Source organism: Dipodomys merriami, unplaced genomic scaffold (genome assembly GCF_024711535.1).
Source record: "Dipodomys merriami isolate MVZ:Mamm:240054 unplaced genomic scaffold, mDipMer1.0.p SCAF_122, whole genome shotgun sequence".
Classification (NCBI taxonomy): domain Eukaryota; kingdom Metazoa; phylum Chordata; class Mammalia; order Rodentia; family Heteromyidae; genus Dipodomys; species Dipodomys merriami.
The window spans coordinates 2,934,383-2,956,035 of NW_027202516.1; the positions used below are offsets into that span (position 1 = coordinate 2,934,383).

The 21,653-nt window shown below is 46.5% G+C and overlaps 1 protein-coding gene, 1 long non-coding RNA gene and 1 pseudogene across 3 annotated transcripts in view; 1 reads left to right on the forward strand and 2 right to left on the reverse strand.

Annotated features, from left to right (window-relative positions):
• Positions 1-6,827, reverse strand: part of Efhc1 (EF-hand domain containing 1) — a 38,952-nt gene extending 32,125 nt beyond the window's left edge. Inside the window, exons 1-2 of one of the 2 annotated variants that reach the window (XM_070017302.1) lie at positions 6,645-6,827; positions 2,084-2,305 (exon numbers count right to left, since the gene is read on the reverse strand). In XM_070017302.1, coding sequence (XP_069873403.1) covers positions 2,084-2,305; positions 6,645-6,707 — 285 coding nt within the window. In that variant the 5' untranslated portion in view covers positions 6,708-6,827. The remainder of the gene's footprint in view (positions 1-2,083; positions 2,306-6,644) is intronic. The other variant, XM_070017303.1, reaches the window with a different exon arrangement.
• Positions 6,828-10,624: 3,797 nt separating this feature from the next.
• On the reverse strand, positions 10,625-21,134 carry LOC138823709 (uncharacterized). Its single transcript, XR_011370886.1, has 4 exons — positions 21,019-21,134; positions 12,731-13,318; positions 10,971-11,223; positions 10,625-10,767 (listed from the first exon to the last, which is right to left on the reverse strand). It is a non-coding gene; the product is annotated as an uncharacterized lncRNA (long non-coding RNA).
• On the forward strand, positions 13,753-20,220 carry LOC138823710 (cytoskeleton-associated protein 4 pseudogene; annotated as a pseudogene).
• Positions 21,135-21,653: the final 519 nt, after the last annotated feature.

Consider the following 21,653-nt stretch of genomic DNA (forward strand, 5'->3'; position numbering starts at 1 on the left):
TATGTGAAGGTGGCTCTCTGCCAGACAGAGTTATTGGCTGGATGTTTGATTAGAGTTTGGGCTTCTAGCCTCCAGACTGTTAAAGAAATAAATGTCTATAAAATACCCGAGTCGGAGGTATTTTAATTTTTTGTGTCAGCCCTGGGGCTTGGACTCTGGGCTGGGTGCTATCCTTGAGCCTCTTTGTGTTCTACCACTTCAGCCACAGCGCCTCTTCCAAAGTCTGAGGTATTTTATGCCAGACTCACACTGCTGCAATGCTCAACACATTGTCTGTTTAGCTCTGACAGAGAAGTGCGCAGATATCTTCTGTAAATAGCGTGTGTACATTACACTAGTCCTTGCATGTACATTGTACTTTTCTAGCTTTGTCTTGATATAAAAAATCCCTCACTAGCTTTTGAAGAGAATAAAAAAGAAGGACAACACAATGACTTCTGGTTTTGAAGTGAAAACAAAAGCTCCAGGTTGTTAATTTAGAAGCAGAGTCCCTTATGAGAAATATTAATGACACATTCATCTAATAGGCTTTATATGAGCATCTCTGAATCACCAAACCACCAGTAAGTGGCAGAGAGAATGTAAATGCCCTGGCTGTTCTCAGAAACACACATGTTACATAGAGAAAGCCGTTAGGCCTCTGAAAAATATCTGCAGCAATACCAGGTCAATTAAAATTAAAAAGGAAAAAAACACTAGGGTTAGATTCAGGCAGCTGATCTATGTCTAATCAGTGTACTTCTAAGACACAATTACACAGAAAAGCCATTTGGAAATTCAAATCCACAAGATGAATTACACTGGAGTTTTTTTTTTTTTTTGGGGGGGGTGTCCGGTCGTGGGGCCTGAACTCTGGGCCTGGGCGCTGTCCCTCAGCTCTTCAGCTCAAGGCTAGCACTCTTACCACTTGAGCCACAGCCCCACCTCCGGCTTTTTTCTTTTTGCTTATGTGGTGCTGAGGAATCGAACCCAGGGCCTCTGGCTTGCAAGGCAAGCGCTCTACCACTGAGCCACCTTCCCAGCCCTTTACACTGGCGTTTCTTAAAGTATCACCAGTGACATCTTCTTAGTAGATACTCATGGATAAGGAAAAACAAGAAGCATGTGCAAATGTCAAAAGATGGGAATAAAGCAAGTCACACTTTGAAGGTGGAAGGGAACATGAGAAATGAGCAGATAGCCTGGCTCCAGTGGCTCATGCCTGTAATCCCAGGCAAGCAGGAGGCTGAAAGTTGAGCATCGTGATTCCAAGCCAGCCTGGGCAGCTGTGAGACTTTTATCTCCAATTGAATCACAGAAAAAGCTGGAAGTGGTGCTATGGCTCAAGTGGTAGAGCATTAGCCTTGAGCAAAAGGAGCTGGGGGCAGTGCCCAGACCCAGAGTTCAAGCTTCAGGACCAGAGGTGGGGAGAAAAGGCAGTGGTTGGGGCCGGGGCGGGGGGGGGGGGGGGGAGGGAAGAGGGGCACAGATATTTAGTGTTGTCAATATAAATGTCCCTGAAAAACAGCTTGTATAGTTCAGTGACAGGTCCTGGGAAAGAAAGGGAGGGGGTGAGGGAGTGAGAAAGTGAGAGAGGGAGGAAGTAGAGAGAAAGAGAGAAAGAGAAAAAGGAGGGATGGAGAGGGGGAGAAAGGGAAAAGGAGAGAGAAGCAGAAATAAAAATGCAAATGAAGATTAACTTGTGGAGACAGTCTGGAGAAAATGGACAGAAGGTGAAGCCATCACTTCATGATGGTATTCTGTATTTCATAGAGATTACTTAGCAAATATTTCAGAACATACTGCTTTGAAAAATCAGAAAACACAGAGCAAAATACATGCAGTATGAATCTAAGAATTTAGGGTCCATCCAATTTTTCTTTTAAGTGTATTAGGAAAATATGCCAGGGACGCCTACCGGGAATTATTTTTTTCTGTAATCAGCTTTCTGACTAGAGAAAGCCTCTTTTAAAGTCCAAGTTCAGCTATTTATGATTGAGGGTTGAGGCATTTGGACAGTTTTCTGCTCAGAGGTCTCTAGAAATCTTGAGCTCTACCATCAGCCATCTGGATTGAAGAACTCCCCTAAAATTCCAGGCGATACCTTTTTGTCAAAAGCCACATGTGCGGGAATAAAGTCTGGAGGCGGGGGATGCTTTGGTTGGCCGTAAGTTAGGATTGGTGCTTTGTTGGCCATCTCATCCAGCTCAGCCTGGGATGGCTGGTTAGACTGGAGCTGGTCCCCGCCTATCCCCATGGCTGGACGTCGAATAACCGCATAGCCATTCCTGTAGTCCAGTGTCTGGCATCGATGGAAGCTTGTTTTCTGAAGAAAAGAAGGATGTGTTAATCACATCATTCTAATATTTGTTAGGTCAAAGAGCTTTCCAAAATCTTTTAACTTAATCCTTTACTTATAGACAAGGGTCCGTGTTTAAACTAACACATTTGGACAGGATAAGAAGGGATACATAGGAGCTACCTGAGTTTAAGATGCTGACTTGCTCTGTAATGCCCAATTTAGCTACCAAGTCACATGAGATCAGAGTCTACAGTGTTCTCTCATCAATTGATCTTTTCTTTTTGATCATACTAGAGTTTGAACACAGGGCCTCAGGCTTGCTAAGGCAAGTGCTCTACCACTTGAGCTACTTCACCAGCCCCTTTTTGCATAGGTTACGGTAGTTCAGGCTGGCCAGGACTGTGATCCTCCTATTTGCACTTCCTCATATCACTCCTGGACTGCGATCCCTGTTTGTACTTACATCACTGAATGACAGGAACACACAACTGACAAGCTATCAGTTATGATGGAAGCTCACAAACTAATTTTTTTTGTCCTGGCTGGTCTTGAATAGAGATCTCCATTTTTAAACTCCCAAGTAGCTAAGATTATAAGCTTAATAACCGTGCCCAAATCCATCTATACTGTTAATTATTAGCTAGTCTTCCCATCTCATCTTCCCTTTCTTCCCTTTTTATCTTCTCTGGTGGCCATGAAGCCTAAGAAGTCTGTTCTACAAATGAAAGCTCTTATAGGGGCTGGGAAGGTGGCTCAGTGGGGCTGGGAAGGTGGCTTAGTGGTAGAGTACTATCCTCAAGCTGAAGAGCTGAGGGGCAGCGCCCAGGCCCAGAGTTCAAGTCCCATGATCCACCAAAAAAAAAAGTTCTTGTGGTTATAATGACATTAACACATTCATATAACTTTGGAGACTAGATAGCATATATTTAAAATCTTGACTCTAATAATTCTACCTTGACCATTTTTAAGGACATACTCTAAAATTATGAAGCTGCCCAATGTCAATGGTATTTATGATGGTAAAACATTGGAAATAATCTAAAAGACAAATATATAAAGACATGAGTAAATAGTAGAAATCTTACTAATGGACTATTATCCAGTCAGTAAAACAATGATTTTTTTAAAGAGTATTTAACAGCTGGCCAGTGTTTGATGTGAAAGGACCAAAAAACATATAAAATGAAATGTACAATTATAAGCATGCAAAAAAATCATATGCACAAAAGCAGGGTCAATTCAAAGCATGTCTTCTATAAAATTAAAATTTTTTTTTTATTATCTTGAAGTAGTTGTACAAAAGGAGTTGCCATTTAACAAAACAGTATATGAATACGTTTTGGTCCATGTCACTTCTTTTATATTATACATTTCTGAATTGTGGGTTTTTTTGTTTTTTGTTTTGTTGGTTGTAGCACTTGCACTCTGGGTCTGGGCGCTGTTCCTTAGCTCTTCAGCTCAAGGCTAGTGCTCTACCACTTGAGCCACAGTGCCACTTCTGGTTTTCTGGAATTTATTGTAGATTAAGAGTCTACTTTCTGGGGCTGGGAAGGTGGCTCAGTGGTAGAGTGCTTGCCTTGCATGCATGAGGCCCTGGGTTCGATTCCTCAGCACCACATAAGCAGAAAAAGCCAGAAGTGGAGCTGTGGCTCAAGTGGTAGAGCACTAGCCTTGAGCTGAAGAGCTGAGGGACAGTGCCCAGGCCCGGAGTTCAGGCCCCATGACTGGCAAAAAAAAAAGAGTCTACTTTCTTGGACTGTCTTTTTTCTTTTTTTTTTTTATTGTGAAAATACTGTACAGAGGGGTTACAATTACATGGGCAAGATAATGAGTACATTTCTTATCAAGCATTGTAGCCTCCTCTTTCTTGGATTTCTTTCCCAGGCTGACTTTGAACCTTGGTCCTAGATCTCAGCCTCCTAAGTAGCTAGGATTACAGGTGTGAGCCACCCACACCCAGCTGTGGTTTTTTTTTTTTTATAGTGAGTATATTTTTATTAGTAGTTGAAAGAAATTAAACCAAGAGTTAAAAAGAAAATTAGAAAAAAAAGCAAATTAGAGGTAATTTTTTTCTGTCCTTTGTAATTTGGAATTACTTTCAAAACTTTATGCAGCGATTATAGCTACATGTGTAACTTAGAATTAGGCATAAAAGCTCACACCTGTAAATATTAGCTACTAAGGAAGCTGAGGTCTGAGGATTGCAGTTCAAAGGCAGCCTGGGCAAGAAAGTCTGCGAGACTCATATCTCCAATAAACCACTGGAAGTAGTAGAGCGCTCGCCTTGAGCTGAAGAGCTGAGGGACAGCACCCAAGCCAAGAGTTCAAGTCCCACAACTAATATAAAAAAATCATAAAATATATTTGATGAGAAAAAAGTAGACTTATTGGCCTCCCTCCCAATTTCTTTGTGCCCACCCTAGCAATTTTCAAGATCTGTACCAAAGGTACACTAGAACGAACTTCTTTGGCTGAAAAAGTTATGGGCTGTGGGACTCTTTAAAGCCCGAGGTGTGTTTTAGGGGCACAAGGGAGTGTAGAGGAGCTGCTTTGGGCACTGAATATTGAAGGCAATAAAATAGGCCGGGCTGACATTCTTGCAGAGTAACTTCTATAGCTTCAAGTTCTCCTGTCTCTAAAGACAGAAGCAATGTCAGCAGTTGCTGTAATTTTTTTTTTTTTTTTTTTTTTTTTTTTTTTTTTGTCGGTCGTGGGGCTTGAACTCTGGGCCTGGGCGCTGTCCCTCAGCTCTTCAGCTCAAGGCGAGCGCTCTACCACTTGAGCTACAGCGCCACTTCCGGTTTTCTGGTGGTTTATTGGAGATAGGAGTCTCACGGTCTCTCCTGCCCGGGCTGGCTTTGAACCGCGATCCTCAGATCTCAGCCTCCTGAGTAGCTAGGATTACAGGCGTGAGCCACCAGCGCCCGGCTAGTTGCTGTAATTTTTTTCTCGAGTTTTACCTAAGGAAAACACAATTGAAAATACTTAAAATTGGGGCTGGGAAGGTGGCTCAGTGGTAGAGCGCTTGCCTTGCATGCATGAGGCCCTGGGTTCGATTCCTCAGCACCATATAAGCAAAAAAAAAAAAAAAAAAAAAAAACCAGAAGTGGCGCTGTGATCTAGTGGTAGAGCACTAGCCTTGAGCTGAAGAGCTGAGGGACAGTGCCCAGGCCCAGAGTTCAGGCCCCACGACCCGACCCCCCCCAAAATAAAATAAAATACTTAAGATTGAGGAAAGGAACAAAACCCAAACTGAGCCAGGCACCTGTGGCTCCCACCGGTCACTCTAGCTACTCAGGAGGCCGAGACCTTGAGGACTGCTGTTCAAAGACAGCTCAGGCACAAACCTCCACTAGACTCTTGGCTCTACCTAACCAACAAAAAGGCAGAAGTGGAGCTGTGGCACATGTGGGAGAGCACCAGACTTGAGAGAAAAAGTTAAAGGGCAGCGCCTAGGTCCTGAGTTCAAGCCCCAGGACGGGTGCGTACACACAGAAAGCAGGGGCACACACACACAAATAAGACACTAAAACCAAACAACAACAAAAACCGTGGAAAGGAGGGACTGGGTGGAACCAAGCACACACAAGAGGGAAATGGGGCTGGACATGGAGGTCACTGGCCTGGGGTCGAAGAGAGGGGGTCTTGGGGACAGAGATGGGCCTGGGGAGGACGACGGTGGGGGCTGCCTGGGCGGAAGGACGCAGACCCAGGGGGCGCAGAGGAGGGGGGGGAGGAGGAGGAGGAGGCGGGGGGGGGGGTTGGAGGAGGAGGCGGGGGGAGGGTTGGCGGAGGAGGAGGGGGGGGAGGAGGAGGAGGATGGAGGGAGGGGGGAGGAGGCCGGGAGGAGGAGGAGGCGGGGGGGGGGGGGTTGGAGGAGGAGGCCAGGAGGAGGAGGAGGAGGCAGGGGGGGGTTGGCGGAGGAGGAGGCCGGGGGGAGGAGGAGGAGGAGGCGGGGGGGGGGGTTGGCGGAGGAGGAGGGGGGGGAGGAGGAGGAGGATGGAGGGAGGGGGGAGGAGGCCGGGAGGAGGAGGAGGAGGCCGGGGGGGGGTTGGAGGAGGAGGCCGGGGGGAGGAGGAGGAGGAGGCCGAGGAGGATGGAGGGAGTGGAGGCCGGGGGGGGGGGGTTGGAGGAGGAGGCCGGGGGGAGGAGGAGGAGGCCGGGGGGGGCGTTGGAGGAGGAGGCCGAGGAGGATGGAGGGAGTGGGGAGGAAGGGAGGAGAAGGAGGAGGCCGGAGGAGGAGAAGGAGGAGGTGGCGGCGGCGGCCCGGGGGCGGCCCGGGGGAGGCGCACGGAGGACCGGGGACTCGCGGCTCCGGGCCGGAGCGGCGGGCGGGGTCGGCGGGGTCGGGCACCGTCCTCACCGTGGAGTCCTTAAAGGACGAGCCCGGCAGAAGAGGCAGGCCATGCACGGGGTTGGACACCATCGCTGCGGCTGCTGCCGCCGCCACCTGGGTCCGGCTTTGTCCCTTCCGGTTGCCCGGGAGACGGGCGGCGTCCTCCGTCCGTTCCAGGCGCCATGGTAACGCCGCCCGCCGCCCGCCGCCCGCCACCCGCAGCGCGTCGCAGCCAGCGCGGCAGACACCTCTGCGCAGGCGCCGCCCGCGCGTTCTCGCGTTAGGTGGTTACGCGATGGCGATTGGGCGGTGGGCGTGGCCGGCGTGGCCCCGCCCCCGCGGCTTGGAGAAACGTCCTGGCGGGAACCGCTCGCTGGAGCGCGGTCTTTCCGCCCGCGGGTCGGCGGTGTGGCCCGGCGTTGCTGGCCCCGCGACCGGGGCTGCAGCTTCTCCTTGGGTGTGCTTCCGTCCCTCGGGGCGCCCGGACCTGTGCGTGCTGGGGACCCCGGCCCGGCCCTGCGCTGGGCCTCGCACCCCCTCCCTCCCCCATTCCCCCTCCCCCGGCCCTGCCCTGGACCTCGCACCCCCTCCCTCCCCCATTCCCCCTCCCCGGCCCTGCGCTGGGCCTCGCACCCCCTCCCTCCCCATTCCCCCTCCCCGGCCCTGCCCTGGACCTCGCACCCCCTCCCTCCCCCATTCCCCCTCCCCGGCCCTGCGCTGGGCCTCGCACCCCCCTCCCCCAATCCCTCTCCCCCGGCCCTGCCCTGGGCCTCGCACCCCCCTCCCTCCCCATTCCCCCCCCCCCCCCGTCCTGCCCTGGGCCTCGCACCCCCTCCCTCCCCATTCCCCCTCCCCCGGCCCTGCCCTGGACCTCGCACCCCTCCTCCCTCCCCCATTCCCCCTCCCCCGGCCCTGCCCTGGGCCTCGCATCCCCCCGCCCCCCCCCCCCCCCGCCCGGCAGCTCGGGGCTCAGCACCCGGTCGGGGCCTCCCCGCGGCCCCCCTGTCCCCACTGAAGACTGGGGAGCTCCTGGAGCACGCGTGTCTCGCACGCTGGGTGTGTGCCCGAACCACAACTTCTTCCAAGAGTAAGACTAGGTCGTGAACAAGAAGTAAGTGCCCCGAAATTCTGTCAGGACATACCAGTTTCACAGTGGCTAAGCAGCCCAGTTGGTCTTAAAGCCAGGGTCCTGCCACCGTCATACCCAACTGCATTTGTACTTAAAAAAAAAAAGTGTAGATTATTTTCCCTTAAAAATGTAATCCTGTTCGTGCAATTTTCAGAGGAAAAAAGAAATAGAATGGTTTGACATCAACACAAAAGCAAAGGAACTCTGGTGCCCAAAGAGTTGGATCTAAAGTGTGTCCTAGGAGTCTGATTTTTCTAACAGGTGTTTTGGGCCAGCCAGTTTAGGTCCATAGTAAGCCTGAAAGAGAATGCAGATCTCAGTGTCATGAAGCGCTTGCAGCCAACACAGACAATCATTTTTTTTTTTTTTGGTCGGTCGTGGGGCTTGAACTCTGGGCCTGGGCGCTATCCCTCAGCTCTTCAGCTCAAGGCGAGCGCTTTATTGGAGATAGGAGTCTCACAGTCTTTCCTGCCCGGGCTGGCTTTGAACCGCGATCCTCAGATCTCAGCCTCCTGAGTAGCTAGGATTACAGGCGTGAGCCACCAGCGCCCGGCACAGACAATCATTTTTATTGCTGTTTGTCAGAACAAATCCTGTCGGTTTCACTAATTGGCATGAAGCTCAGGGGGCCCGGGACATGAATGCAGTGGTGGCAAAGCAGTTATTGGTGACTGTTGGCCACACTTTGCCCAGAGAGTTTGTTTTCCACTAACTCCTAGCCTCCTATTTAAGCCCCCCCCCCCCATTTCTTCTTTTTTTTTTTTTTTGTCAGTCATGGAGCCTGAACACTGGGCCTGGGCACTGTCCCTCAGCTCTTCAGCTCAAGGCTAGTGCTCTACCACTTGAGCCACAGTGCCACTTCTGGCCTTTTTCTGCTTGCTTAGTGCTAAGGAATCGAACCTCATGCATGCAAGGCAAGCACTCAACCACTGAACACCTTCCCTCCCCCCTCCCCATTTCATTTTGTGCTGCATTACCTGAATGTTAACTCAGGAATGGAAAACATTGAATGGATTAGCATTGTTGAAAACTTTTAAAGACTCTGTCTGTCCATTGTATTATATCATAGCCACTAAAGTAGGGTGGGAATGAGCTATGCAGGGAATTAGTCAAAATGACAAGCTCAAGATGTCACTTCCCTCCTCCTCATTGTTAGCTAAATCACTGATAACTATGGTAAGTATAACACTGATAACTATAATGTTTGTGGACCTCACAGCCAGACAAACTTGGCCTTAGAGTTGCATTATAATAAAAGTTAATTCCATGACACAAAGACACATTTGGAGGAGCCATTCTTGTCTCACTGTCTGGCTGCTGTTGGACTGGGGCTGGAGGGGTGGGAAAGGGTGAGTCATACCTAAACCTATTGTTCCTTGTGGCATCTGTTTCTATTTGAGTAGTGACTTCTGCCCAGATATATTTCTTTCCCAGAAGAGTATACTAGTTTTAAATGGTTAATGAACTATTTTTTAACTAGTTTTGGACCACAGATAGTTGAAAATGGATGAAGTAAACTTGATGTGTAGCCTCATAAAAGTGCTATTGTCTCAGAGGAAGGGAATCTGAGCAGTTGTGTTTTTCTGCCGGTCCTGGGACTTGAACTCACAGCGTGAGTGCTGTCCTGGAGCTTCTTTTGCTCAAACCTAGTGCTTGCTCCACATATCTATTGCTGGCTTTTTGGTGGTTAATTGGAGATTAGTGTCTTACGGACTTTCCTTCCCCGGGCTGGCTTTGAACCGTGATCCGTAGATCTCTGCCTCCTGAGTAGCTAGGATTACAGTGTGAGCTAGGTGACTGCCTGGCTAGGTGACTGTTTTGTCTCTTCTGAAACTCATGTTGAAACTTGATAGCCATTGTGATGCTGTTGGAAGGTGAGATCTTTAAGAGCTGACTGCACTGGTGAATAGCTTGACTTTGTCTGAAAAGGCATTTTTCACAGGATTAAATTAGTGAGATTGGATTGTTATAAAGTAGGGTAGCATGCTCTTCCTCTCCCACTGTTTTCCTAAGTGCTTGGTTAGTGTCTAGAAATGAGAACGATATCTTTAGATTTTGGGGGAGAGAGGGGAGCTGTTCCTAAATTACATTTTCCTTTCAATTTTAAACTTCTTCAAGTTCATATAATGTCAGTAAGGAAAGAAGCTCCTATGTTCATTCAATTCTGGTGGTTAAGAATATGGTCTTTGGTGCCTTGAGCTGAAGAGCACAGGAACAGCGCCCAGGCCCAGCGTTCAAGCCCCACGACCAACAAAAAAAAAGAAAAGAAAAGAAAAAAGAATAGGGTCTTTGGATACCAACAAGACCTGAAATTCCATTGCCTGATTAATAATCAGGTAGTCTGGGTACATGTACTTTTGATTTATGTGTTTCCTCCCTTGTGAAACAGAGTATTAGTATGATCTACCTTAGTATTTGCTATGAAAGTTAGTAAAACAGCAAAGTTAGGAAAGCTAGGAAAACAGTTCAGCTTAGTACCTGACAAGCACTGTGTAGGAAATGGTGAAAATTGTGACTTGTTTGTAGACTTTGTCCTGGGATTGTCATTCCACTTCTTCCCGGAGCATTACCCAGAACACACACCAGTGTCCCCAGAACGAGGAAATCATCCGGTGAATGATCAGGTAGGGTGCTGCCATCCCCAGACCGGTCATCTGGAAGGCAGAGTCTATGGGGCCAGACCCACAACTAGAATAACTTTAATAACCTACTTTTGTGTAGGGGACTTTACTGCTTGGGCTGGCTTTGAATCTGGATCATCAGATCTCAGCCTCCTGAGTAGCTAGGATTATAGGCATGAGCTACCAGTGCCTGGTGAAACCGAATTTTAATATGCAGTTATTCATTCATATAGGTTGACAGCTATTCATTTCCTTGGTCAGAATTCCTCCCTGCAATGCCCTTTGCTGTGAATGTCAAAGCCTTAAGCAATCTGCCTTCACCTTCTGTTACTGTTCAGGTGGCTTCCTTGCTGTTCCTGGCATGCTTTGGTCTCAAGGCCTTTCTGTTTTCCCCCTGTACCTGGAGAGAAACACAGCTGACTTCTGCACCCCTCTTTCCGTGTCCCTCCCTGGTCCTGTTTAAAATTGAACTCCCACAGCCCTCCAGCCGGCCCCCTTTTCTGCTCTCTGTTTCTGTTTCTGCTTCAGGGCAGCGGGTCTGCGTGTTGTATCATCACTGCATCCTGGTGCTTAGGCAGGAGCCCACTCCCTCGCATTGCTCACTGTGGAATGGTTCTCAGTGAATCCGTGCGCTCTAGTCCAAGAGGCTGGCTGGGTCTCCGTGAAGGCCTTTCTAAGAAAACACGTTCTTCCCTTGGGTCTTGATTTAGAAAAGGCATCGCATGCAGTTCTTTCAACATGAGAGAGAATGTGTTGTTGGCTTAGTTTTGTGCATTCATATTTCAGCCACAGCATCATCAAATTACCTCCATCATACAGCGTCTGAGAGTAGTGTAATGTAACTATCATGGTATTCCTATAAATTGAACAAAAGACTGTTGATTTCGTACTTTATAAAGTGAAAGTACTAGATAACAAAAATTTAATTCCTAATTTCTGGTGGTGCAGGATGCATTGCATGGGCCTGCTAATTTACTTTTTGTGATTAATCATGGTCTTTTTTCTTTTTAGTGTACAAAGGAATTTCCCTAGGTCTTTTACATATGCACATATTGTACATTGATCAGATTAACCCCCCTATTGTTGTCTTTTTTCCATGAACAATATTTTGACAAAAGCTTATTTTTTCCCCTAAGGAGGATTTTATTGTAATGATGGCCTATGGATTATCTTTTCTTCCTAGTTTGCTAGATTTCAATAGGCATTTATGGCCTTAAATGAGAATCAAGACTTTTCTACTAATTTACCAAGTCTATATAACTTTATTTTTGCAAGTCCTGGGGCTTGAACTGTAGGCCTGGGTGCTATTTCTAGGCTCTTTTTGCCCAAGGTTAGCACTGTACTATTTGAGCCACAGCACTACTTCCAGCTTTTTCTGTGATGAATTGGAGTTTGCCAGGCACTGGTGGCTCTAGCCTTTAATCCTAGCTATTCAAGAGGCCAAGATATAAAGTTCATGGTTCAAAGCCAGCCTGGTCAGAAAAGTCTGTGAGACTCTTATCTCCAATTAACCACTCAAAAACAGGGAATGGAGCTATGGCTCAAAGTGATAGAGCACTAGCCTTGAGCAAAAGAGGTCAGAGACAGGGCCCAGGCCCTGAGTTCAAGCCCCACAACTGACCCTCCCCCACCCCCTAAAAAAGTCTCATGGACTTTTCTGCTGGGGCTGGCTTCAAACTGAGATCCTCAGATCTCAACCTCCTGAGTAGCTAGGATTACAGGCGTGAACCACTGGTGCTCGGCTCACACATAACTCTTGTAAGACAGAGGAACATTTTTTAAAATCTCATCTTCAAATTCTTATTTCTTGTCAGAATGCAAAGGAGAAGTAAATGTTTGAGGAACTGACAATCTAGAGAAGGATGAGAGGGAGGATTTAGGATTAGGCAAGATTATCTAGACTCCATGCCTTTCTCATCCTAGGGTTCAAAGGCGTTTTCAAGAAGCTGACTCTTGGAGGGGCCTGACTTTGTACTGTAGGCCAATAATGGACAGTGGACCTTTGTGGCTCTGAGAAGGCTTTGTACTACAAGAATGCTTTATTTGGCATCAACCATAGATAGGGTATTGGAGTAAAGTCACTTTAACTTCAAAATAAAAACTTGGCCATTTGTGGGGTATTTAGGATCAAAAGTTAGATTATGTAAAACTGCACATAGTAGAGTAAAAATGTTATTAACTGTAAAGGACTCAGAAGGTATTTCTGATTAATGTTTTTGATTATAAATGTTTCTGATTAGCTGATCCTCATCTGAAGGAAAATGAGTATAGACAATAGACATTACAACAAATATGACTTCAAACGAGTCACTCTACCTTTCTAGTGTTTCCTAAGGCAGTGGAAATCTTTTGGGTTTACTTACTTCATAGTCATTTAGAAGCTCAAAAATGGATTTGGAAATGATTGGGAAAGCAGTGCATGATAAAACCTGAGATGTTATCCTGTAGCCTTTGATTTGGTCATGGTCTTCTGGGGTCTTTGATCACTAGCACTTTCCCTTCAACTGTACTCTTCCCTCAGTTATACTCCCAAAGTTAATATGTACATAAACTTAGTTCAGTTCCATAAAATATAAGGGACATTTTTGTTTGTTTTGGGTTGATTGGGTGGTCTTTTAAAGCAGTATAACATGCTGCTTCTAACATAAAATCAAGAGATTTTTAAGGAACCAAATGTAGGACTTTTTACTACATCCTATTCCTGAAGGATGAGACTTTCTACACCAAAGAAATCTATGCTGCTTGGGGAAACTTCGGGCTCCCTTTGTTGACTCTAAGGTTCCCAAGATCTGAAGTTAAAACCACCATAGGACAGTGGAGAGGGTTGGAGGAGCCGGTAGTTGAGATATCTTTAAAATGACTATCCGATGAAGATGCGTCCAGCTTCTGTCCTTGTGGAAGGTTCTGGTTCAAAACAGGTTCCAGATTCCCCAGGCTATTTGGTGATGAGGCTGTGATTAGAAAGAGAAGTTTGTCGTGAACCCCAGGGGATAGATGCAGTCCTCACGTAGACTTCAGACTCTGCCTGTGGATTTTACCTGTCCTCACTCCAGAAGATAAATCTTCATAGTTAATATGGTACCTGCCACCAATAGGTGCTCAGTAGGTTTTTTTGTTTTTGTTTTTTTTTGGTGTACTGGGACTTGAACTCATGGGCACTGGGCACTGTCCCTTACCTTTTCTGCTCAACTATAGTTCTCTACCAATTGAGTCATATCTCCACTTAAAGATTTTTTTTTTTTTGTCATTAACTGGAGATTAAAAGTCTCTTGGACTTTCTTGCACAAGCTGGCTTTGAACTGTGATCATCAGATCTCAGCCTTGTGAGTAGCTAGGATTACAGGCACGAACCACCAGTGTTCAGCTTTCAGTAGATTCTTGAAGAATGGCTAAGCGAGTAACTGAAACTAGAAACTACCTATGGCCTCTGATGGTGGTAACCATAGAAATGCTGGGTTTTGTTTACTATTTTTCATGAGGATACTGTAGCCTACCATAGTATGATCTCAGTGAATCACCATTTGTGCAACTATTCAAATCTGAAAGTGAAATCTGAAAAGGTAGTAAGGACAGCTACAAAATCATTTAGTTCACAGAAGTCACACTTTGCAACATAGGCATGCTTGTTACAATAGAATACAGTATATAGGCTTGTTACATTAGAATTATAATTTGTAAGTTTTAGATATCAAAGTAAGCAATTTCTTTTAAATTGCTAGAGATATGACTCACATGCTAGACTGCCTGCCTACCAGCCATGAGTTCAAAGCCCAATACTGCAATTTTTTTTTTTGGGGGGGGGGTCCATTCGTGGGGCCTGAACTCTGGGCCTCGGCACTGTCCCTCAGCTCTTCAGCTCAAGGCTAGCGCTCTCCCACTTGAGCCAGCGCTCTCCCACTTGAGCCACAGCGCCACTTCTGGCTTTTTTCTTTTTGCTTATGTGGTGCTGAGGAATTGAACCCAGGACCTCAGGCATGCAAGGCAAGCGCTCTACCACTGAGCCATCTTCCCAGCCCCAATACTGCAATTTTTAAAAGAAAAATTGAAATCTTTATTGTCTGTGAAAGTAAAAGTATTTAATCATTCAGAATGAAATCCTTAGAGAAATCAATTCCATAGCTTTTTAGAGAGATTTGTTCAGCTCACAAGTAGGGATGAGGGTGTTATATATTGAGAATTTCATTATAGAAAGGTTGTATTTTTTTTTTTTTGGGGGTCCGGTTGTGGGTCCTGAACTCTGGGCCTGGGCGCTTTCCCTCAGCTCTTCAGCTCAAGGCTAGCGCTCTACCACTTGAGCCACAGCGCCACTTCCGGCTTTTTTCTTTTTGCTTATGTGGTGCTGAGGAATCGAACCCAGGGCCTCAGGCATGCAAGGCAAGCACTCTACGGCTGAGCCACCTTCCCAGCCCCGAAAGGTTGTATTTTTATGCTTTTATACTTTCCTGTTTCTGGATGGATGTGAAATATCCTGGCCTTCTGACAGTGTAAAACCTAGTGCCTTGTCAAAGAAGGTAGCTGCTGCTTTAAACTGTTCACACCACAGAAATCCATGTACAAAATCCACTTAATGGTATTTATATAAACATATTTATAGAGACAAAAATAGCTCCACTTTTTCTTTACCAAGCAATCAAGCAAAAACACAATACAATTAGTGGACAGAAGCCTTGGAAATGCTGTATTGGCGCCATCTGGAGGATACATTTGGAACTTGTACACTAACAGAAGACTTTCAAAAATTTAGGGCTGGGATGTAGCTCAGTGGCAAAGCGCTTGCCTAGCAAGTGCAACGTCCTGGGTTCGATCCCCAGTACCAAAAAAGAAAAGACAAAAAAAATACAGTTAAAAAAAAACCCAAACAAAAATTTAGGTACAATTTATGAAATGGTGGGCAACAAAGGCAGGAATAGACTATTTTCGTTTCAGAGTTTTGAACCCTTATTATTTCGCACTTCTGATATATAACTCTAGAATATTTCTTTTAAGATACTTTCAGCCAGAATTGGGAATGAACTAAGATCTTAAGAGCATTAACATCAGTTCATTGCACAGGGTGCAAGCCTATAATCCCAGCCACTTTGGGAGGCAGAGGTAGGAGGATCTCAAGTTCCAGAACAGCTGGTGTGACAACAAAGACACATCTCAAAAAAAAGTACAGGTTAGGAAGAAGTAAGCAGGAGAGAAACAGGCAAAGGTGTGTCCTCAACTTGCTATGTTTTGAGTGGCCTCAGCTGGGCGCCCGTGGCTCACGCCTGTACTCCTCACTACTCAGGAGGCTGAGATCTTAGGATCACGGTTCAAAGCCAGCCTGGGCAGGAACATCCATCAGACTCTTATCTCCAATAAAACCCACTAGAAAACTGGAAGTGGCGCTGTGGCTTAAGTGGTAGAGCACACACTTTGAGCTGAAGAGCGCAAGGACAGTGCCCAGGCCCAGAATTCAAGCCTCACAACCGACCAAAAAAAAAAAAAGGGAGAGTGGCCTCATACAAATCCATTAGAATTTCCATTTGCCAGATGTGACTGATAGCTTGGCTTATCAAAGGCATTTTTACACTAACATGATGAAGTTCTTAATTAAAAGAGGATGAGAGGAATGGATAACTAGAATTTCTAGTAGAAGCCAATTGTAGAGGAGGTTATTGTGGATTAAGCCATTCCTTTTATGAAATTCTTAATTGCTCTTTTCTATTTATTTTATTTTATTTGGTTGTGGGGCTTGAACTCTGGGCCTAGGTGCTGTATTTTTTTTTGGGGGGGGGGGTCCAGTCGTGGGGCCTGAACTCTGGGCCTGGGCACTTTTCCTCAGCTCTTCAGCTCAAGGCTAGCACTCTACCACTTGAGCCACAGCACCACTTCCGGCTTTTTTCTTTTTGCTTATGTGGTGCTGAGGAATCAAACCCAGGGCCTCAGGCATGCAAGGCAAGTGCTCTACCACTGAGCCACCTTCCCAGCCCCTGATATACTCATTTTAATGACATGGCTTTTAAAGGAGTATTAACCCCTCAAACATCTGAATAGTTAAACATCATCTATACTTCCCATCTTTATACATTTATAATTAGATGCTGATATTTTGAGAGCATATCATAGTCCTTTAGCTCAGTGACTCTAAATAATCTCATAAAATACCTTTTTCTGGGACTGGGAAGGTGGCTCAGTGGTAGAGCGCTTGCCTTGCATATTATAATTGTATCATTCTGTTGATTTCGAACTTGACTAGTTGCCATACCATAGAAAAGCATTGTGAATCAGCTGACTGTTGTAAGCAAGAGTTGGGGGGTGTATGTCACTTCTGTTAATGCAACAATTGTGTTCTCTTAGACTGGGAAAGCTTATATGTCCACTGTTGCCAAAAGATTTCCATATAGCACACACACCCAAATGGCCCTAGTAATGCGTAGGTCAGTCTGTGACCACGTGGGTTTGTGTGAAGTACACCTGTCACAGATATGGCAGGGGTGTGTCACCTTCTGATTTAAGTGATCTCTCTACCTCCAAATGCTTTTCCTCTGGCTCCTTATATAATGTTCATAAGGGGAGGAAGAAAAGCCATGCTCCCAGGAGAAAGTTCCTCTGAGTGCCTTTTTCTCTTTTGCCTAGCTAAAATTTCTGATTACTCTTTGTTGACACTTCTACCTCACACATCTCAGTGAATCTCACCGGAGCAGGTACTGTTTTCACAATATATCATTACAGACAGTGCATAAATAGAATCTTTGTCTAATCGCAAGGTTGGAGAATTCAGTGTCTGCAGAACATTTACAAGAACACATCGAGGGCTCCAAGGCCAATCATTAGTTCAACTGGGTGAGGATCATTTTTTTCTTCAGAGACTTCTTGTTTGGGTAAAATCCTGCTAATTGAAGGCTAGGGACCCAGACTTGCCATATGAGTGTAACTGCCAGTCTCATTATGTGTGGTTTAGCTCCAGTCACACAGCCTTTAGCTAGTCTAGCCTCTTGCAGGCAAGAAGCTTCTTTCCATTGATCCCCAAATCTGCTGGGACCTGGGCAAGCCTGGGTCAATCCTAAAGAGAGCTGCCAATTCCCATGGGCACAGAATCAGTCTTTGGGATGACCTTTCCATAGCAGAAGAATCTGGTTAACAAAGCAGCAGTGAAGAGCACCACATAGATGGCTTTGTTCCCTAGCAACTTTAAGGTTAACATTAACCCTTCTGCAGCTAATAGGTTTACTCGTTTGAGGACCCCTGACCTAGCCTTTTTATTTGCTACAAATTCAAGCACATCATTTCTTTTTTGTAACAAAGCTTGTGTTTATTCAGAATTTAAAAAAGCCATACTGCTTATTTCACAGTAAGCCTTTATTTTCTTTTTGGCCTCCCCCCTTATTTTTTTTGTGTGTTTTTTTTTTAAATTTCTTTTTCTCGGTAGGGCAAGATGGCCATGAAGGAACAATGCAGCTCAAAGGGAAGGAATACAGCAATCAGTCAGAGAGAGGAAGTACACAGATCCTCACTGACGGATGGGTGGGCCCACAGCAGACCCCTCCACCCCCAACAGACCCCTTCACCCTCATGGAGTTAAAAGATTCAGCCTACACTCCCCATTCTTATGTGGACATCTCTTAACCATTTCTCAAAACCCAAAGATTTTCCTTCCTATGTATTGTTGAGGGCCCTCATAGGAGTTGACGCAGATTGGCGGCCACCTGAGCCCAGGTGGCTGGGTGCTGTACTCTCTAATCCACAGCCATGACCCAGGAAGGAAAGTCACATCTTGGGGGTGAAGCCCACGTAGCTGATTCTTTTAAAATAAGCTAAGGGGGAGGGGGAGGCATTTCCCTTCCTCATTCAGAGCTGACACCTGTGAATTTGAACCAGGAGAAGACACGTGAAAGATACTTCATAAAAATTTCAGCCAAGGGCTGGGAAGATGGCTCAGTGGTAGAGCACTTGCCTTGCATGCCTGAGGCCCTGGGTTTGATTCCTCAGCACCACATAAGCAAAAAGAAAAAAGTCGGAAGTGGCGCTGTGGCTCAAGTGGTAGAGCGCTAGCCTTGAGCTGAAGAACTGAGGGACAGCGCCCAGGCCCAGAGTTCAGGCCCCACGACCAGACCAAAAAAAAAAATTAAAAAAAAAAAAAAAAAAAAAAAATTTCAGCCAAAAATATAAAAAAAAAATGTAGAATCGATTTTCCTTAAAGACGATTAGAAAAAAAAAAGCCCCTATTTTTTTTAACTTGCAATCTGCCTGCCAAACAGGATTTTTTTTTTTTTTGATGTTCATCTGCTTCTGTTAATCCTCAGTTGAAGCCACTGTCATGTTTCTGACAGAACATACATCCTTTCTAAAAGACACCTCAGACACAGGCGGGGTGGGGCCTTCGGGAAACCCAACCCAAAGCAGAAGCAGAGACCTTAAGAACCAACTGTGTGTGGTAATTACAAATAAATTAACCAAGCACAGAATGGCTTGGTGTTCAGATGGCATTTTGTGTTCTTCAGGGGAGATAAGAAATGGGACAGCGCACGTGGGAAGAAACCACCCTTTGTTTTTGGTCATGAGAAACTGGTCTTGGAATCAGGGCGCACCTTGCAGACAGTTCATTTAGATCTTCTTGTGAATCTTTTCAACTTTTACAAACAACCATCCAGATCATTCCTCAGGTCATCTAGCAAATGCTTGGCTGATTCTAAATTGTTCTCATTGGTTTCAATTTTGACTGAGTAAAAGACCAAGCTGTCTACGGCATTCCTGAGCAGCTTCAAGCCTGACTCCACATGACTCACTGAGGATTTCAGGTTATCTAGAGACACATCAAGCAGAAGGTGCAGTCTCTGCAAGCCACATTTGGGACCTTTAGGTTTACCTTGAGAAGCTCCCGGCATAAGCAGGACCTCACGGAGAAGGTGGTAAAGCAAGGAAAAAGTGAGATCAACCACATCAGTGAAGTCCTACAGAAGCTACAGAACGAGAGCCTCCAAGACCTCTCAGAGGTCATCCGCGTGGTGAAAGATGCCCTCAAGCAGGACTTCACGTCCCTGGAGAACATGGTGGAGGAGTGGCTGACAGAGCCATCAAGGACAACATTGCCATCTTCAGCGAAGTCTAGAAGAGGAGCCAGAAGGAAATTAATGATGTCAGGGCAAAGGTCGCCTCTTTGGAAGAATCCAAGGGGTACAAGCAGCAGCTGAAGGCCCTAAAGGAAGCGGTGGAGGACATACAGACCGCTGTGAGGTCCAGGGACCGGCATGGAGGCCCTGCGGAGCTTGCGCAGATCAGAGTCTGACGTCTACACAGAGGTGTGGGAACTGGTGAGTCTCAAACAGGAGCAGCAGGCGTTTAAGGAGACGGTAGACGCGGCGCATGCCGCCCTGCAGCCCTTTCTGAGAAACTCTTCCAATCTGAGGAGTCCACTTCCTGCCTCCCCCAGCAGATCAGGAGGCCAGAAGAAGAGCTATGTCTGCTGAAGACTGAGGCTTAGAGGCCCCAGGAAAATGGTGATTTCTGAAGCTTCCATGCCTTCCATGCACTCCAGAAGAAGAACCAGGGACTGGACTCCAGGCTCCAGAGTATTGAGGATGGAGTCCATTCGGTTCAGGTGGCTTCTATGCGCCAGAGAGCCTAGAGTCACTCCTAGAGCCAGGAGCACCAACAGTGCCTGGATGTGCTCCAGGGATGCGTGGAAGGCCTGGGGTCCTCCCCGGGGGCAGACAAGGACGCCCTGCCTGGCCCTCTACAGTGATGTGGAGGGCCTGAAGAGGAGTGTGGGCGAGTTGCCCAGCACCGTGGAGTCACTGCAGGAGGTGCAGGAGCAGCTGCAATCGCTGCTCAGCCAGGACCAGGTCCAGGCTCCCGTCTACCTCCTCAGGAGAATTTTTGGTGGTAGTGGTTGTTTGTCGGGCTCAAATTCAGTGCCTAGGTGCTGTCTCTGGGCTTTTACCGCTCAAGGCTAGTGCTCTATCACTTTGAGCCACAGCTCCACTTTGGGTTTTCGGGTGGTTAACTGGAGATAAGAGTCTCACGGAGTTGCTTGCCTGGGTTGGCTTAGACCCGCCGTCCTTAGGTCTCTCCTGCCTTGGTAGCTAAGATTACAGGTGTGAGCCACCAGCACCTGGCAGCTTAGAGAATGTAAGCGACCTATTCAAAGCCTTAAACCAAGCTATCAAAATGTATGGGCAGACCTCACTGCTTTGACTCTTGTTCTAGCTGGTTCACTGTGCCATTGTAAAAGAAAGACCATTGATAATGAGCGAATGAAGGCTGAGGGATCTCCCAGGCCTGCCTCAGGAGCACTATCCAGCACCTCTCCACCACACCCCCGAAGACCTTATTCCATTTGCTAGGATGGGCATTCCCAGTTTGTGGTAGTAACACATAAGTAGTTAATCTAGCTAAAAATTATTGTGCAGAGGACTTTCAAAACATTTCCAAACAAAAACTTCCAATTCAGACCACTGAGAACTGTCACACAGCTTTATCTTTTATCTCTCTTACAAACACCCACCTGTCTTTCTACAAAAGTATTTATTTAGCTCCAAGATCTAAATGCGAAAATTTTCCTTCTGATTACGAAAGTCCTGATTTCCACCAATGATATTCCTCATGACGGGTGAACATGCACTGGCCCCCCCTCATAACCTCCAGTCCTCCTACCTCTAACCCCTCTCTCTCTTAGTGTACTCACCCCAATTGACCTCATCCATGGCCCGTCCACCACAGACCTGACCCAGTGCCAGCCATTTCACTCTAATCGTAGGCGGCACGCCTTGCCCTCTACCCGCCATACCTGGCTGGGTTGACTTGCTTAGGCCTCACCTTGATCCCATGGAATTGTCCTTTGTACAGTCTATGCTATGGCAAGTCATAACAGATTTTTGAGGTCATTGTGACTTCATGCCTTTCAACCTCAACCAAGCTTCCTCTGCTCTAGAAGTTTCTATTATTGGTATGGCCAAGCTCAAAGACACAGGCCTTGAAATTAACAGTGAAATTTCTAATCTCCCTCCCCCAACACTTCTTTCAAAAGTCCTGTTATTAAATCTTTACCTTTTTAAAGAAATCACAATTTATCTAGAACCTGTTTCCCTTTTGGGGGGCATAGGATGCAGTGATATTTGAACTCAGCGGTAAAGAGAAGTTGCTATCATTAGCACTGTATGTTAGAAGAAACTCGAGTTATGGGTGGCTCCCTATGACCTTAATAATTAAAGCCTTAGCTTGGAGAGAGTTGAAAACAGCATGTTCTGAATGGCTGCTAGTGTAGCTTGAGAATCCTTGGCCGGAGGATGGAAATCTAGAAGGAGCTGCCATCCATCCATA